This window comes from Engraulis encrasicolus, chromosome 2 (assembly GCF_034702125.1).
Source record: "Engraulis encrasicolus isolate BLACKSEA-1 chromosome 2, IST_EnEncr_1.0, whole genome shotgun sequence".
Classification (NCBI taxonomy): domain Eukaryota; kingdom Metazoa; phylum Chordata; class Actinopteri; order Clupeiformes; family Engraulidae; genus Engraulis; species Engraulis encrasicolus.
In genome coordinates this window covers 28,370,502-28,388,001 of record NC_085858.1, presented here as the reverse complement: position 1 = coordinate 28,388,001, position 17,500 = coordinate 28,370,502, and the positions used below count along the sequence as shown (strand labels likewise).

The window sequence follows — 17,500 nt, the reverse complement described above, 5'->3', positions numbered from 1 at the left end:
TATAGATTACATGATTTTGCTAGGGTATGTAGCCTACTTAGAGATATGCTAAGTGTGCAATTATAACACATGCGAGATTTGGAACATTTACGCACGTCATTGGCGGGTGAACCCACGGTTTGGATGTGTTGAAAACAGCATGTTGAAAGCAAATAACATTTATATTTTGTGTATATTAAACAAAAACAGTTTACCCTTTTCACTTGTCATTTTACCTAATTTACATTTCCGGCATAACTATGACATTACAAAATATGGGCCTTCTATAAATATAGGCCTATAGAAATGACGCGCGAAAAATTGACCTATTGTGGGTTGTAGGTAGCCTCCCTATTATAAAGAGAGTAGAGTGACTTTATTGATCCCCGGGGGGAATTAAGGATTATTATATTATTAAAACATTCAAATATTGAGTTGATATATTTCACTTAAAAATAGGCCTAGCAGTTAGTTTGCTTGAGCTAAATGTGCATATAGGCATGTTAGGGGCCAACTTTACTTTTGCCTGTCTGAGATTCACTTGGGTACCTCTTAATTACATGGCAGGTATGACTGGGAATATATTTTCCATCTGAATATTACACACTGTCTAATTAGTCGGGCATGTAATTAATGACTTCATTTAAACCTCCTGTTAATATCGAGCCCAAGATTGAGATCACATAAAGCTATGTTTCATTTGTTAACTTCACCGCCACAGAGAGTTGGCTGTAGAAGGGAGGCTGCGCACTAGTGGATGTTTGTAGTTGTGAATGAATTTTGACAGGTCTGGATGATGAATGTCCCCTTTCTCGTATCCGGCTATTTGCTGCTCGACGGTTGTGATTGTAGTGTATCAATACATCAGAGCTGCACGCAGTGACAGCACCTTATCAACAAAGGCACAACAAGAGCGCTCCCCCTGTAACGCGTACCATTGCTACCGGTGTAAACACATCCGCTCAGCCCGTGGAGGGTAAGTGGATTGTGTAGTGTTTTTTAAAAGCACGACAGCGCTAAGCACAGGGCTGGATGAAACGGCGCCGCGTCCGTCAGATGCACAGCCGACGGCGGCGGTAGCAGTGCTGGTGAAAATCTCGTCTGTTTAGCGTTTAACCAGGTATCAATCTGATCGCGCTCTCCGTGGCCCCCTGTGTAGATGTGATGTAGTTCTTATCAAAGCCCTCCTGTCTTGTTGTGACAGCCCTGATATTGTTTATTGAGGTGGATGTCAGCTTTAATTAGCAATCGATATGGAAAGCGTTTTCAGAGCGCGCCTCTGACGTCACGTGCGATTAACGTTTCTCATTGGTCTCAAATTCCCAGAGCCGAGGCTAATTATTGGAAGGTTCGTGTTGATAAAGTAGAGCTCATCCTCCTCTCCACATCATGTCCCCTCCTCGCCGGCCACACTCGCTGCATGTTTTTTAAATTCACATCACCAGCCTCCAGACGTCGTTTCCTCTTGCCTGGGAGATGATGGACAGCCGGATACTGGATCCACCTCATGCCCAGTTCGGAGGCGCTCTCGGCGGGATGGTGAGCTTCCCCTACCATCTCGGCCACCACCATGTTTACGAACTAGCCGGTCATCAACTTCAGTCTGCAGCCGCTGTTCCTTTCTCAATAGACGGATTACTAAACGGTTCCTGCACAGCTTCGGTGGTTAATTCGAACCCTCTTTTGTCTGGCTGCGGTATGAATGGAGATAACCAACAGTACAAACTGACAGGTAAGCAAACGAGAGCGACTATAAGCTACTTGTACAAAGATGGGCTTCTAATTTACTACAAGCTAACACGTATACGTTTTTCAATGGTATTGCACGGTGAATAGGATGCATGTTTGCTGCCGTTCTCTGGTAGATGATATGGGAACAAGGCTGGGGAAACAAAGACGCGATCATCTCCATTAAAAATGTTGTTACTGTAACAAGCCTGGCGTTCCAGTTGCCACAAGGCGCAGAATAGGTTGAATAGGCTCAGCCATGGATTTGCTACTGAAAAATACGCGACAAACACAATAACTTCATACATGAGACCACTGTGATCATTTTGCATCACTGTGCATTGTCTCATTGTTTTATTATTTGTATTTTGTATTATTATTTTTATTATTATTATTATTATTATTATTGTTATTAGGCTATTATTATATGTTGACTATTTTGTAAAGGGACACAGATTCTTGTAACAAAAATATTTAAGGCTATTTATAGAGTAATTCAACAGTGTTTATAAAGAGTATTGACTCAGAACTCTTTCTGAAAGAGACATGCAAACAAGCCTTATTTTGCTCTCTCTTGCACTATAGATTCGGGAGATCCAGACAAGGATAGCCCTGGTTGTAAAAGGAGACGAACTCGGACCAATTTTACAGGCTGGCAGCTGGAGGAATTAGAGAAGGCGTTTAATGAAAGTCACTACCCAGACGTGTTCATGAGGGAGGCTCTGGCCCTACGCCTGGACTTGATAGAGTCGAGAGTGCAGGTAAATATCTGGTCAAACTTTCTGCTTCACGTGTTCCTTTTGTCTTGTCTTTTGCTTGTGTTGTGTTTTGAGATGGGCTACGACCAATTGTGCTATTTGTTGGTCGCGTAAAGAAAAAAAATCCCTGCGTAAATATGGAACTGCTTATGTTTTGACAGTGCTGTCGTTGAATAGCCAAGTATAAATCAAACATGGTGGAACACCGCTTTCATATTAACGTCTAGTGCAGAGCTGTTTGTTTCACAATGTGTATCATTTAATAGACATAGGAGTTACTTCCTTAAATTCATTAGTGTTTAGGAATATTTATTTAATGTTGCAACTTGAACAGACATGGCTGGTTATAAACTACTAGCACAAGGCTTTATAGTCCCTGGGAGATCGATATGCTATCCATAACAAAAAAAGCATGCAGTGGTAAACGTCAAAGAGGGAAAAAGTGATGTCAAAACGGACAATTTAAGAGCACGGTTCACAGCAGACGAGTCCAGTGTTTTCTTTGGGGACGTAATTATTCAAAGGCCAGACAGAAATTTCACATAGCATTTGGTTCTTGCGTAGTCCCACCGTTAAGGCTTTTCCAGGGCCTACTTCCCCTACCAGACTCAACCCCATTTAGAAATAGCAAAGCCCTTAAGACGAAGCGCTGCCAAAACAGTGACATCAGAGCAAAACAAATCTATAGCCTACACAACCCTTATCGTGCTTTAGATTTAATCAATATTTTACAGTCGTCCAGGTCTATTTTTTTCAGTTTATATAAACAAAATGAGAGGAAAAGCCAGACGGTGTTTTTTAATGCTATCTCGGGAATATATTTCTTAAAGTGACATAATTGTCATTATGAATGATACTGTTGTGGATATATTTTATATTTACTGATGTAGAGGTTGCCCTGTAACTAGCTAATCTAGAAATGGATTTAAATATCATTAGGCCCGTGCGTAATCATGGTAATTTATTATATTTTGGGGTAGGCCTGCACCAGAATAATTTAGGCATCTAGTAAGCAATGTGTGATGTTTATGGCTAACTCGCTTTGCTAAGTAAATAATTCCATGTTAGCAATGTAGCTTGTATCACCTGAATAAGCTAAATATAGGCTGTCCATTATAATCCATCCATAATAGTAGGCCTCATAATATTGAATCAAGAAATGTAATGCACATTGCGTATTATTATTATTATTATTATTATTATTATTTTCCTTTTATTGGTGTTATCTGTTTTCAAGCAGTCGTCTGTAAAATCAGTCCATTGTGAATTAAATTTCAAAGAACATGAGGATGCCACATCACATTTTTTTGTCTGGACACCGTGACAGAAGCTGTGGGGATTATCTGCATTTACCTGCTAGAACAAAAAAATACTAAAAAATGAAATGGAAATGAACATTGCTTTTCTTCGGTGTGTAGGTATGGTTCCAAAACCGCCGAGCTAAATGGAGGAAAAAGGAAAACACCAAAAAGGGTCCTGGACGGCCAGCTCACAACTCTCACCCGACCACCTGCAGTGGCGAACCCATGGACCCGGAGGAGATTGCGCGCAGAGAACTGGAACGGATGGAGAAGAAGAAGCGGAAGCAGGAGAAGCGGCTGCTGAGGTCACAGAACAAACTCTTGGCAGGGGAATTATTTCACACGCCGGGATCTGACAGTGACAGTGGCGTGTCACACGCAACGGACAGCGAACAGAGCAGTCTGCATGAACTGGGACGAAACCAAACGCCAGTCAGCTGCGACCAAACCCCACAGAACCTCCAGAACCAAAGAAACCCAAGTCAGGACGCCAGTGGATCTGAGCTGGACTCTTCCGATAGCAGTCAGCAGTCAAACATGGGTTCCAACGGCAGGGCCTCTTCCACCATCCAGAAACTGAACCCTTTTAGCGTGGAGAGCCTACTGTCGGACTCCAGGCCGCGGCGCAAACCCGCCGTGGATTTCCCAGCTTTACAGTCCCCCCGACCTTTGATAGGCAAGGGACACTTTCTCCTCTACCCCATTACACAGCCCCTTGGTTTCATTGTTCCACAAACATCTCTGAAGCCATCAGCATCAAGCATTGACTCTGACAACGTCATTCAAAGGGGACCACAGAGTGAAAGCCTCACAACGAATTTGGGACATAAGAACAGCAATGATTCCGAACACGCGAGCACCAACGCGACACAAATCAAAGGACAAGTAAACCACTCGGTTAGAAACACGAGTTCGCCTAACTGCTCGACACACATTCCCTTTAATAGCAATCTGTCGGTGGGAGGTTGCAGCGAAAGAAACCTCCAAGAGAAGGAATCAGACCATGTCAGACCAATATCCCCACATCACGAGAAGTCTTTAGCAGACTATCCAGACACAGCTGAATCGACGTCAACCAACCATTCCGCCGACACAAACAAAGACTCGGTTGATGTTGATATGGGATAATATTAGGACCATTAGTCGCCGCGTTATTGAGGTGAAAATAAAAAAACAACTTCAGAAGCGTTACCGAAGAAAAAAAGACATATCAAATCATTTCATTTTTTTTCGCTGACATGTTTAAGCTCTGATTACGGGGTATCTGTGTGAATATTTTGTGTACATGTGTGATGGGCTATCAAATGTTTATTGAAAAAACTAGAGGCAGACCCCTTGTGTAAACAAACTGTACAAAGAACAAGACAACAGAAATCCTCAGACGTTGTATAAAGTATTGAAATATTTATATATGTAAGTTTTTCATAAATAAATCAATTGTATACAATAAACCTAAAGCGTGTGCGACCCTAAATAGCCTTTATGCTGTGGGTATAGAGGTAGCCCTTTCTCTTAAAAACCTGATGTTGTATTTTTGTGTATTGCTTTAACAAATTTATTCATCTATAAGCCCCACTGAAATGAGGTTACGAGCCTGAGGCGAAAAGACCCGTTCGACTCCTGCAGAGTTTTGATATGAAAGTAATTATTTTCCCGGTGGCTACTGCAGGGATTCAGTTTATTTTAGCCCAAAGGGTTATAATACATTACCGACTTCTAGTGATAGGAAATCACATAAACTTCCAAGAATAATAGAATTAGCATGAAAGGCTGGGGTGTCAAATTGAAATAGGAAAATAATAGTCTAGGCAGCTGGGAGTGTGTTTGTGCATATTGGAGAGGAGATGGGAATTCGTGGGGCGGAATTTTCATGAGCTTTTCACTTTGTCAGGGCCCTTGTAGGCGGCTATATTAAGATAGATGTTCGATGATATCCCTCATTGTTCTGTCGCTTATATTGATGTTCCTGTGTTATCAGCCTATTGATCATGCGTCGCCTGTAATAGGACGGGCGCAGCAAACGTGCCTATTTACAATAGCAGAACACATTTGTTCTAATAGGGTTGGCGCTCCCCAGGGTACCGGTGGGGGCTCCGAGACATCTGCGCCTTGACAATATTAGAAATGTTGACCAGATCTAAAGTCGAGGTAAGGATAAAAGAATAGCCTATAGCGTGTGCTGCCACGGCTCTGTCAAGCTGCAAACTTGGAGAGAAGCGCCCCACCTAATAATAACAGGGCCAACGATGACACATCTAAAATTCAAATATCAAAGACATTTATTCTGGCCACCCTGGCCTGTTTATAGCCTTGTTAAATATCCCCAAGCCCTCCCCTCTCTCATCGGGTCTTGATTTGCAAATAAATTGAAAATAATCAGAGGGACAGCTTTACGTTTGAGCTAGCGCAAATGAATTTCTGAGCCAGTGTTCCTTTCAAAATATTTACATAATTTTCCACCAGCTACTGCTGTTTGCCTTGAATGACTAAAGACTTAAAATGGATGGTTCCTATGAAACGGGGCATATAAAGAAAATACATCAAAATGAAAGGAGCAAAGGAAGGAGGTAAATAATAATCAAGAAGCCCACAAAGGTTACCAGAATCCAGAGGCAGGAAATCAATAAACTAATAAAGCAATTATTTAATGGACAAAGAGCATTATACACTGCCCTGAGGGAATCCCCTGTCCACGCGAAAACAATAACGTTCATAATATATTCTCCACGTGCGCCTTGTGTTATTAAAAAAAAAAACTTCTTTAGCATATAGCACAAAAGGTGTATCATCTCTCCCTTATTCATTTTCAGTCAGCTGCGAGATATATGCTTCATTTTGGTCAATGAATTGCCTTTTAGATTAGGGCCCATGGAAAAAAGCAAGTGTTTGAAAATTGTGAGTTGTCTGGAGGTGTCCTTCAATTTGCTGCTGTGTTTTTTCCCTCTTCTTCTTGGCTTTTGGAGCGGTGGGGCTGGTGGGGGCTGTTCATGTATAATTCATTTGCAGTCTGAATAGGAGTATCGCTGGCTGCACACTGGTGGCCTTAAGGTGAAATTAGCGATTTGCTTAAGTAGTTAAGCTTTTGCCAGAAAGCAGCACGCCGTATGATTCAAGACAAACTATCAATCGATATGGCCCAGGCAGCCTCCAGGAGCCGTGTCCTCCATGAATCATACTTTATGAATTCAATTTCTACCCGGAGAAATTTTCAATTTGAACGCCGGATCATTATGGGAGAGTGTAAATTGTTTTTGCTCTATTATGCATCGGACGCCATCATTTTTCTTTCTAATTACGGAGGTGTCAGGTCGGCCTGTCATGCAGGCGCTGATTTTCAATTTAACTGATCATCATGCATTCATTTTCCCATTTGATAAATCTGCTATCTCGACGCCGGCGCCATGCCTGGAATGTTAAAAGAGAGAACAGCAAAGTAATAGGCGTGTGTATGCTGCAATAAGTGCAGATCAGCCAGCTAATTTAGCACCTCCTGATATTCCATCTCCATTTCTCATTTTCAAGTCTCACAGGGGAGAGAATACCAGCCCAAGGCAGCCAGCTGAAATTCAACACCACAGTAAAAACGACTCTGCAAACGCTTGTTTTCCACAACACATTTACCAAATTAGGATATCAAGCTTAATTAATGCTAATTGAGTTCCTCAATACGTGTTATTTTTATTTAATAGAAGCAAATTTGTGCAATTAATTATGAAGGTGATTTTCAAGAGCCTCATTTGCAAAGACCCTGGCTCTCCCCTCCCCTCCCTCCCTGCTTTGTAGATTAATTTCCTCTGTCAATTTGTATTTTCCCAAACTCAGGGGGTAAGCCCGTTCCTAGAGAACAGACAAGTCATTAGACCCAGTCCAATTATGACCATACACCTTCCTATTGTATTTTACATATTTTGGTTAAGGAACAAAGCGGATTGAACTGAGACCACTGTAAAGACGCAAACAAACAGTGGCCTTCATCTACTGTCTCACCATGATGGAAAGATACAGGATTAGTGATGAGCAGATACTGCTGCCATTTTTCAAAACAGCTAAATGAAATAACAGCCATGGTCTATTTCTATTTCTGCGGACCAAATTATTATTGAAGCAGACAAATAGCCATTCTGATTGTGATTAACAAAGGGAATAAATGGGTTACAGTGACCTCAGATAATTAATTGGTTTTCTAGGCCGAGAAAGTTCTTTGATATAGGCTAGCTTTCCCTTTGCCCACTCTCCCGAGATTCGGCAATCCCAACTGCTTAATAACAGAGTTTTTTGGGTTTGGTTTTCTGGGTTCTGTGAAGTGTTACACAGACCAATAGATGATGTTTCTAAATCTATCTGGCACAGTTGACAGTGTATTTAGGTCTTACAATACTTGTTTTGAGACACGCTTCCAGGAATAAACTTAAATACCGTGCGTAAAAGCGCGCGTATCGCAACTCGCCAAAACCGATTCAGATGTGAAAGAGATTAATAGCAGAGACATTCTCATCGTAACCACAAGGGAGACGTCATCTTCAATTTGACTGCCTTCAATTTTTATAGATAAAAATGACAAACCATACCACGTGATCAACAACAACAAAAAAATCCATTTTTGAAATCGACCGTAAAAAACAATGCCACGTGCCAATTACAAATCTTGTCCTGGGTTTGCGTGGCTAAGATAAGAACGGTATTGTCCCTTGAATTAATAAGCCTCAGATGTGAAATAATCCTAAAATGCATGATGGGAGGATGGCAGGAGGATAGGAGCCAAATGTCAAGTACCGTTTTAAGAGATTGTGAGAAAGATCCAAGTGGCGGTGCTCCTCTTCGGCTGTTCATAGGACAGCGTGTTGCCAGCTGCCTACCATGGACACCAACCACGTAGCCTAATCACTTAGCACCACTTATTTAACATCAAAGTAGGGATGAATAGTAGCCCTGGTCCAGGCCCTCTTACTAATGCAATAAAGGACGGATGAGTAGCATATCACTTACAGTACTTCTTCATACAGGCAATAGCTTCAACTGCCCTAGACATTTGACATATGCCTGAGTAAGAGCAAAATGCATACACACAAAAACGGCAATCTTAAAATGTAAAGTAGCATGTCTATGCTAGCACAGTCCAACATGCGTTTGTCTTGGCACAGGCTCACTTGATGAGGGCCAAGAGTGCACTGTGGTTGTTCTGTAGTGAAATGGGATGTGTGCTGTTGTCTTCCATCTCTCACTTAAGTCTGCCACACAGGCCCATCTCCATGCTGGGCCCCCACACCGCCTAGCCAAGCAGCCAGCAATGCAGCTCCTGTAGTCTGCTCTGGCTGGGGGGAAATTAAACACTTCCATCGGACGGTGTTGACCTATTACGAGTAAATTCACCCCAAATTGCTGGGGTGTGTGTTGTTTTAAGCATACTGAGTAGATTTTATAACATTTAATTATCTCATCATCTTCTCTGTCACCTGACACCTTTATCTTGGGAAGTGTGGCCTACCTCAGTGGACAATGGGAGATTGGTTCACCAAGCAGGGCCACACATAGTACATCTCACACCGCCTGCCCAAATAGAAAGAAGTGGCTGGGAGGGGGTGGCTCATTATAAGGTTGTCATATGGCCAGGACACCAATAAGCACTACACCAATGGCCAGAATTGATTTCTTGGACCACAGTGTTGGATACGGAATGCTTTCCCCATCTCTACACAACACTTCATCCGGTTAATTGACACATGCATAAAGGAAGGGGGAGAGGGAGGCCATCAAGTCGGGTATTTGAATTTGACTGCTTTTTTGGTCCTGTCCATGTTGCTGACCTGGAATATATCTGCATCATAAACATGACCCCAATATTAGCGTTGTCTCCCATGGTCACGGTGGTTATTAAATACCTAACAGCCTGTGACTGCAGGCCTTGGCTATCCACGCTAATTAGCACCTCGCGCAAAAAGTGTTTCATTATGCGTTTCCATCACATATAAACCCAGGAATTCGGGCCAAAGGATTAATAACTAAGTCTTTGTTGGTAATCTCTCTGCAAACAGATAGTAGAGCTGGGCCAAATTTTGGAAAGCCAAGTCCAGCATAACACACGACGCAAAAAACAAGTCTCGACAAGGGGGTGGCCAAGATGCAATAAGGGAAAAAAATGAATGTGAATGCTTAATTAAGACACAGCGGTCCGAACTGGTTCCTAGTATATTTCCATCACAACAGTCTTTCAGCTTTGCCAGGCAGAAAAAATACCATGCATTATAGTGCTGAGTAAAATCAAACGTGTTTTGAGATAGGCCTACATGTTAAAAATATAGCAGACATGGTGCAGCTTGGGCAGATGAGGCTTTCAATATTCAGTTGTGACAAATCCTTTTTTCAAGTGTATTTAACAAACACTGAACCATAGACATAAGTAGGCCAAAAGAGGCTGGGGTCATAGCATATTGTTACAATAAAGAGAGAGTGTGCTCACCTTTTCAAGAGGGAAATCACACTTCTTGCTGGCTAACATGGAAGGCAAGCCGGGGAGAGAGGGAAAAAAAGGTGTAATCATGCACACTCTACTTTGTCAAATAAAACATTTTCATCAGGTGGGGAAAGAAATTGATTTTAAAGTGGACAACTGGGCTGGTGGAAGCTCAGTGGTAAAGTCGTTCCCCCAGCAAGTGTTGCAGTCGAGAGACTTTACATAGCATATTACTGGTTTCCATGGCATAGCTTATTAATGCCAACCGCAGAACTGGGTTTTTTTTTATGACAAAGTCCCAACATGTGGAGTCCCCGTCCCTCCCCACTCCCAATACATCTGATATGTTCTGGGCTATTGCCTCTATTTGGCTGTCTGCTATCTGCTCTTAACATATCCAGGGCAAGGACCTCATCTTTTTTTGTTGTAGTCCAGACGTTACATGGCTTATTACTGTCTTACTCCGGACTGGATTCCATAGCCCGTGGCGTGGCTTATTAACGTCAACTGCCCAACTGTTTTTAGTCGTGTGCAGCGATGCTCTATGTCAGTATATTGGTCGTGTGTCGGAAACCAGTTTGCTTTTCGGAGGGTCTGCTTGTGACATAGGTCTCTGGACCATGCTCATGACAAAGTCCCTAACATGTCCCCTCCACCAATTATAGCCTACAGTATATCTGCTATCAGTGCTAACCTCTGCTATCCTGTGTTATTGCCTATATTTGGGTGCTTTCTGTAAATGTGCTGAACACATCTGGGCCAGGAAGGAACTCATATTTTGGTGCTGTAGTCCAGACTTTACATAGCTTATTGCTGCTTTATTCTTGACTGGTTGTTACCATGACATGGCTCATTAATGTCAACTGGAACTGGGTGTCATGACAAAGTCCTATAAATATGGTGCCCCCCCGTACTTCAATATATCTGTGCAATCAGATCCTATGCTATAGCTTGTGATTGCGTATCCTCGGGGGAATCCCTGTCTCCTGTAACTTGAGAAGATACCACAGCAAAGCTCAGCGACGCATCTTCTCCCTTCTGTGTACCTGACTCCTTCACCTGCGCATATTAATGTGAAGGGTGATAAGCATACTGTTGCATACAGTCTAGTTTAATAACATTTTAACACCTTTTCAGAGATGTGGGCCAATAAATAAATAAACAAATAAATAAATAAATCAAGTCACAATCCGTGTTGCTAGCTGTCTTGAGAGGGATATCCCCATTCTGTCTATTGACAGACATTCTCATTTTCTCCATTAGCATCGTGTAAACCCAGATAACAACCAAATATACCCACTACTACGACTTGTCAGTACGTGAACGCTAAAACAAGCACTCTGGGTGACCATTTTTTGTTTTGTTTTTTAAAAAACTCAGCTCAAGAAGACAGGGCTACCCCTCCTCACCAAAACAAAGCCTCCTGGGCCTCAGGAGAAACCTGTGTGCTTCTCACCTGTGTTGTCACGCCACACAGCGCTCCGCTGTGCTACACACCGCACGCCTGATGACTTAAAAAAAAAGAAGAAAAAAACATTCGATGGCAGGTCTGAGAAAACGTTTCTGTAAACAGCCTCGTCCCTCTTCTACTCTCCTCCCTCTCCTCCCTCTCCTCCCTCTCCTCTCCTCTCCTCTCCTCCCTCGCTCCTCTCCTCCTCTTCCTCCTTCCCAGTGAGCCTTGGGGGCCCTGGGGGTTAATGAGGCGTGAAGTGTGAAAACTTCCTGAGATGGGATGAGTTAAACACTGTTTCCAGATGTTAAGGCAACACTGTCCAAATCTATTTGCGGCTGTCGGCTTCCTTATGTGCGTCAGATTACTCCCAGTTTACGCGCCAGATGAATCGAGAAAAGGGGGTGGGGGGCGAGTCTCTATCGTCTACGGTGTCACCTCTATTGCTGCCCCCTTGATCACTGGATGCCATTGTGTGTGTCTTTGCTCCTTTGGCACCTGAAGGATAGGCTGAATTGAGCGAGTGACTGAGAGTGTGTGGAGGTCTAATGTGTGGAGGTGTAGCATGGTGTGTGTGTGTGTGTGTGTGTGTGTGTGTGTGTGTGTGTGTGTGTGTGTGTGTGTGTGTGTGTGTGTGTGTGTGTGTGTGTGTGTGTGTGTGTGTGTGTGTGTGAGTGTGTGTGTGTTCCTGAGTGCAGCAGCTTTACGCTGTGTGTGTGTGTATGTGTGTGTGTGTGTGTGTGTGTGTGTGTGTGTGTGTGTGTGTGTGTGTGTTTTGTGTTGTGTGTTTGTGTAGCGTTGTGTGTGTGTGTGTATGTGTGTGTGTGTGTGTGTGTGTGTGTGTGTGTGTGTGTGTGTGTGTGTGTGTGTGTTTTGTGTGTGTGTTTGTGTGTGTGTGTGTGTGTATGTGTGTGTGTGTGTGTGGAGGTCTACTATGTGTCCTGTTTCTCTTTTTTGGCTCTGTCTTCTCTGAGGCAGCTGGCCTAGCTAAGTAGCTGTGAGCTAAATTGAATTATATGAGCACTGCATTAGTTCATTAGTTCACATCATCAGTTAGAAGCTGTATTTGAGGGGTAGTCGTTGCACAGTGGTATACAACAAAAGATTCCGAACAGGAAAACTGGAATGTTAATATGTCCACGTTAAGTAAACCTAGATTATTTAAGTATATTTAGTTTTAGGTTAAGGCTTTCATTAGGTTGACGGAAGATTTAATTGACAACGTTGCATTATTAATACATGTCTTCAGCAGGCTATTTTTCTTCATCGTAATCTTATACGATAGCACTCATGTTAGTGTCGTCCGTAGTCATGAATGAACTGAATGAGCAGAAATGTTTACCTTCCTTCCCTTTACCCTGCTTCTCCGTTAATATTTTTGGAATTGTTAGCGAAACATCTGGCGGGTTCCCCTAAAAGTAAAATATGGTATGTATGCAGTGTACATCTGAAAATCGTGCACTATAAATCTTACAACACAAGCCTGCTGCACATTACATATTATTATTATTCATCTATCAGGTTTAAGATTAAGTGAGGTATTTGTAGGTAGCAATATCAAAACGATTTGTATAGCACGTTATACACAACTGTCATTCAATGTGCTTGAGAAGAAAGAGTAAAGAAAAGAAAAATATTATGGAAAGTAGAAAGCACAGAAAATATTATAGAGGGTAGATAGCTAACCTTGACCAAAGGCAGATGAAAATAAAGTTTCTTTTAAAAAACTAATGCTGTTGGGGCAAGTGAACAGGAAGCTGGTTCCAGCATTTTGGCAGCATAATAGTTAAATTGCCATTCTGGATGTTACCCTAGGCACAACCAGTAGAGGAGACTCTGAAGAGCTAAGACAACTTTTGATGGCATTGCTCCGGCATATCTGCAATATATTTACGGCCTAGGCCATTGAATGACTTGTACAATCAGAAAAGTTTCAAACTCAGTTTTAAATCTCACTGGGAGCTAGTATAATGTCCTAAGTACTGGAGTGGTGTGATTTATTTTGGTTAGAATTCTAGAAGCAGCATTTTGGCTTAGTTACACCTGCCTGAGTGACTTTTGGGGAAGGCCTATACAGTAATTAGGATATTGAAATAGTCAACTATATACAGGAAATAAAAGCATGGATCAATTTCTCCATATCCTGTTTAGATACAAAATCTTTAATCTTGGCCACAGTATGTTTCTAAGGTGCCAAAAAGCTGATTTTAAGGTAGGCCTATTGATACATATTTGTATTTTACCCAACCTAGTATTTCTGTATTTGATTAAAAATGCTTTGCAGGTTTGATTATCATATCCATACATTGTACAACATGAATCCTCTGAGTTTGACATACAGTACATGGGTCGTGTCAGCCCAATGTCATTGTAGCATATATTGGCTATTTGCAAATATCTTTGGACTCCTGGAGGTCAGGAATCCAGCAGGGCGCCAGAGGGGTCAAGCTTTTTTCACCAAACTTCATAATGAAACTGTTTTCATTGATTTGGGTCAAGCCCAGCTCACAGCGGGATGTTAAGGGGATCGCTATAGGGTGTAGTTAACCCGGAGATAATTACTTATCATTCTGTACCTTAAACCGTATTAACCTATTCCCTGTCATATGGGGAGGGGAGACGCAGGTAGCATCCCGCCACCCTCCGCCACACCCCAGAGTAGGCTATGAATACCATCAACATGGGCATTTCACAGTGTGATGTGCATGTGCCGCAACTACATGCAGTCCCGTTTCCGCAATGCAAAATTTGAATGCTGCGCGCACAAGCACACACACACACACACACACACACACACACACACACACACACACACACACACACACACACACACACACACACACACACACACACACACACACACACACACACACACACACACGCAGTCTCTCCCTCCTCTTCTTAACAGAATGTATAAACTGTTATTTAGAGGGACTTTAGGAGGGCTATTCTATTTAAGGGCTATAATGCATTTTTATGCCTCTGGAATATTCAGCGCTTACCAGATCGGATATAGATTATGTGGTTAGAAAGCGGGCCTCTCTGACCCCGCCGTGCATAATTTCACAGCGATCCTTTAAAAAAGCCGTTTAATGGTTTTGACTGAATTACTGGAAAACTGAAGTCACCTAAGAAGAGGGATTACCGCAGAGGATGTAAATAATAATTGCTATTTGTACACAGGTTTACATGCCGTAATGCCAAAGCGTTTTTTGGTTCCTGGTGGTAAGCGTGTACTGTGTCGTGTAACAGCCGGTTATTTGACTGAGGAAAGCCCAGTTTAGCACACACATTGCCCAAGTCAAAGCCAACATACATTTTCTGGTTTCAATTAAAATAGTTGGCGTGAAGGTCCTGACATGCCCTAAAATACGCAAGGCAGTGAGGCCGTCAGCCTTCAAGCTCTCTGTCTCCTTTCTTCTTCTTTTTTTCCCTTCACACACACACTCTCTCACTCTCTCTCTTTCTCCCTCTCTCTCTCTCTCTCTCTCTCTCTCTCTCTCTCACTGTCTCTCTCCCCCTCTCCCTCCTTCTCTATCGCTGTCTCTCTCTCTCTTTCTCTTTCTCTCTCTCTCTCTCTCTCTCTCTCTCTCTCTCTCTCTCTCTCTCTCTCTCTCTCTCTCTCTCTCTCTTCATTAAACCAAGCCCAGTAAATGCTCTTAACACATCAGGGGCAAGGACCTCAGATTTCACTATTACACGCACATTATTAAAGGAATTTAATCCTTGGACTCCCCGCTCGTACAGACATGTACCATTTTTTTGCCCCTAAAACTGTCATTAGGTCTAGGGGAAAGCTCGGGTGATGAGAACCTCTCAGACCATTTTTCCCACTTGGGGTTTTTTCGGGGGGCAGCCTAGCCTACCTTTTCTCTCTTTTCTCTCGTCCTTTTTCTATTTAATGGCCCAGGGGAAATCGGGTCTAACTGGGCCTGAAATGTCACCAGGAGAGAGAGAGAGAGAGAGAGAGAGAGTCCAGGAGTGGGGTGTGTTATGGCCCTGTTGCCGACCCAATCGATTGCATTAGGAAGGAAGTGGTGTATGTTGGGGTGTGAAGGGTGTGTGTTTTGGGTTGGGGGGGTGCTGTGGAGGGGCATGTGACAGCTAGGAAACACTTCAACACTGACACGCTTCGTCTGAGAGCTCCGGGCGTGCTACTTAAAATAATGTTAGAGAGAGAGAGAGAGAGACAGAGAGGTGTAGAAAAAAAGAGAATGTTGGTAGAGGCACCGTGGCCCTGCTGCGCTGATGTGGGTGTGATTAGTCATAGAGTGTCCTGTTGTGCAATGGCTGGAAGAAAATTAGAGATGATAGTGGGACAGAATCAATACTGTTTACCTCCCCAAAGTGTGAGCACATCTATCAGCTGCTTTAGGATGTCCACAGATCGCTTCTCTCTCTCTCTCTCTCTCTCTCTCTCTCTCTCTCTCTCTCTCTCTCTCTCTCTCTCTCTCTCTCTCTCTCTCTCTCTCTCTCTCTCTCTCTGCCTCTCCCCAAGCACATTATTGGCTGTTGAAGCGGAACCTAAGGAAGAAACATTTTAGAACATAACATTCATTTTACAGCTATCGATAAGCAGCTCAGGCTTTCAAAATAAACGATTAAGACTGGGGAAGAAATAATTAAAGAACCTCCTACAGCTTTTAAGCCTGATGTATGGGCGACCACAGGACATTTGTTTCCAACCAACAAATTGAGATTCTCTACCCCACACTCAGCGCAAGATAGGAATTCAATTAAAAGTAATATATGTAAAGCACCCGTCAGAGGGAATTCCTGCCCGCATTTTATGCAGAACGCAGAAGAAAAAAATGGTGGAGTCTGTACTCTGCACTACTCTACACACTCCCTGGATTGAATTGGCAAGTGATGGGTGGGGGGTAAGAGGTGGGAGATGGAGATGAAGAGAACCTGGCACAGGAAAGATGAGAGGGGAAAAAAAAACAACAGCAAAAAAAATGGAGGAACCAAGATATCGCAGTGCTGGTTTCAGTGCGACAGAATTCCCAGCCGGAATGAACAATATGTAGGACATCCACCATGTATCACATATTCCAAAAAAAAGTGGTCCCCACCCACTTGCTATTGTGCGTTATTGAGTGAAATGCCCCATAGACATTCAGGAGAGTCGACTCCCTCTACTCTACTCGAGTCTTTACCCCACATGTGCTGTGCACTGGCCCATATTTCCAGCAAAGGTATAATCCTGAAGTCCACCCCATTCTCCCACACACCCACACACCAAACACAGACCCGTTTCTTCATGCTAATGGTCCTCCTGGCATTGTAGCATCAAACAGGTTTTTTTTATCTGCTCATTGTTGTTGTGCGTGTTCTCGTTTAGCGAAACAGCTCGCTCACTGCCTGGCTGATGGTTTTAATGAATATTTATTCCTCATCAACAAGCGTAAGGCGTCCTTCGTGGAACTAGCGTTTCCTAGTAAGACTCGAGCTGATCTCCAGAAAGCTCCTGGCTGATGTTCTAGTTGGTGCGCAAACAAAATGAGGATATGTTTGGCAATCGCATATCAGTAGTAGACTATCTTCTTGAATTTGCTTGGATATGTTCTCTATTCACTGTAAATGGAAGACGTCCATACATTAAATCAACAACTGCAATTTTGTAATATGCTGATGCGATCACATTTAGCTCACTGATTCATTGATAGTTTTAATGAGCATGTATTCCTCAAGTAAAAGTATAAGGCATCCTTCATGGAATGTACAACGTTTCCTAAGACTCGAGATAATCTCCAAAAAGCGACTCGCTGATGTGTTAAATGGTGTGCAAACAAAACAAGGATGTGTTTGTCCAGTCAGTGAACTATATCTT

The 17,500-nt window shown here is 42.8% G+C and overlaps 1 protein-coding gene and 1 long non-coding RNA gene across 3 annotated transcripts in view; both read left to right on the top strand.

Annotated features, from left to right (window-relative positions):
- The window catches only part of LOC134436416 (uncharacterized), a 74,480-nt gene that overhangs the window by 40,646 nt on the left and 16,334 nt on the right, over window positions 1-17,500 (top strand). The window lies entirely within an intron of this gene.
- On the top strand, window positions 1,456-5,197 carry uncx (UNC homeobox). The gene is made up of 3 exons (XM_063214607.1): window positions 1,456-1,711; window positions 2,293-2,468; window positions 3,884-5,197. The coding sequence occupies exons 1-3, from the start codon at window positions 1,456-1,458 to the stop codon at window positions 4,892-4,894; spliced, it is 1,443 nt and encodes a 480-aa protein (XP_063070677.1). The 3' UTR covers window positions 4,895-5,197.

What these genes read in the sequence shown, in the direction of transcription:
- uncx (XM_063214607.1), top strand. Translation starts at nt 1,456, where the DNA reads ATGATGGACAGCCGGATACTGGATCCACCTCATGCCCAGTTCGGAGGC. An exon ending in CCAACAGTACAAACTGACAG is followed by an intron (nt 1,712 to 2,292) that starts GTAAGCAAACGA and finishes CTTGCACTATAG; the next exon opens with ATTCGGGAGATCCAGACAAG. An exon ending in TGATAGAGTCGAGAGTGCAG is followed by an intron (nt 2,469 to 3,883) that starts GTAAATATCTGG and finishes TTCGGTGTGTAG; the next exon opens with GTATGGTTCCAAAACCGCCG.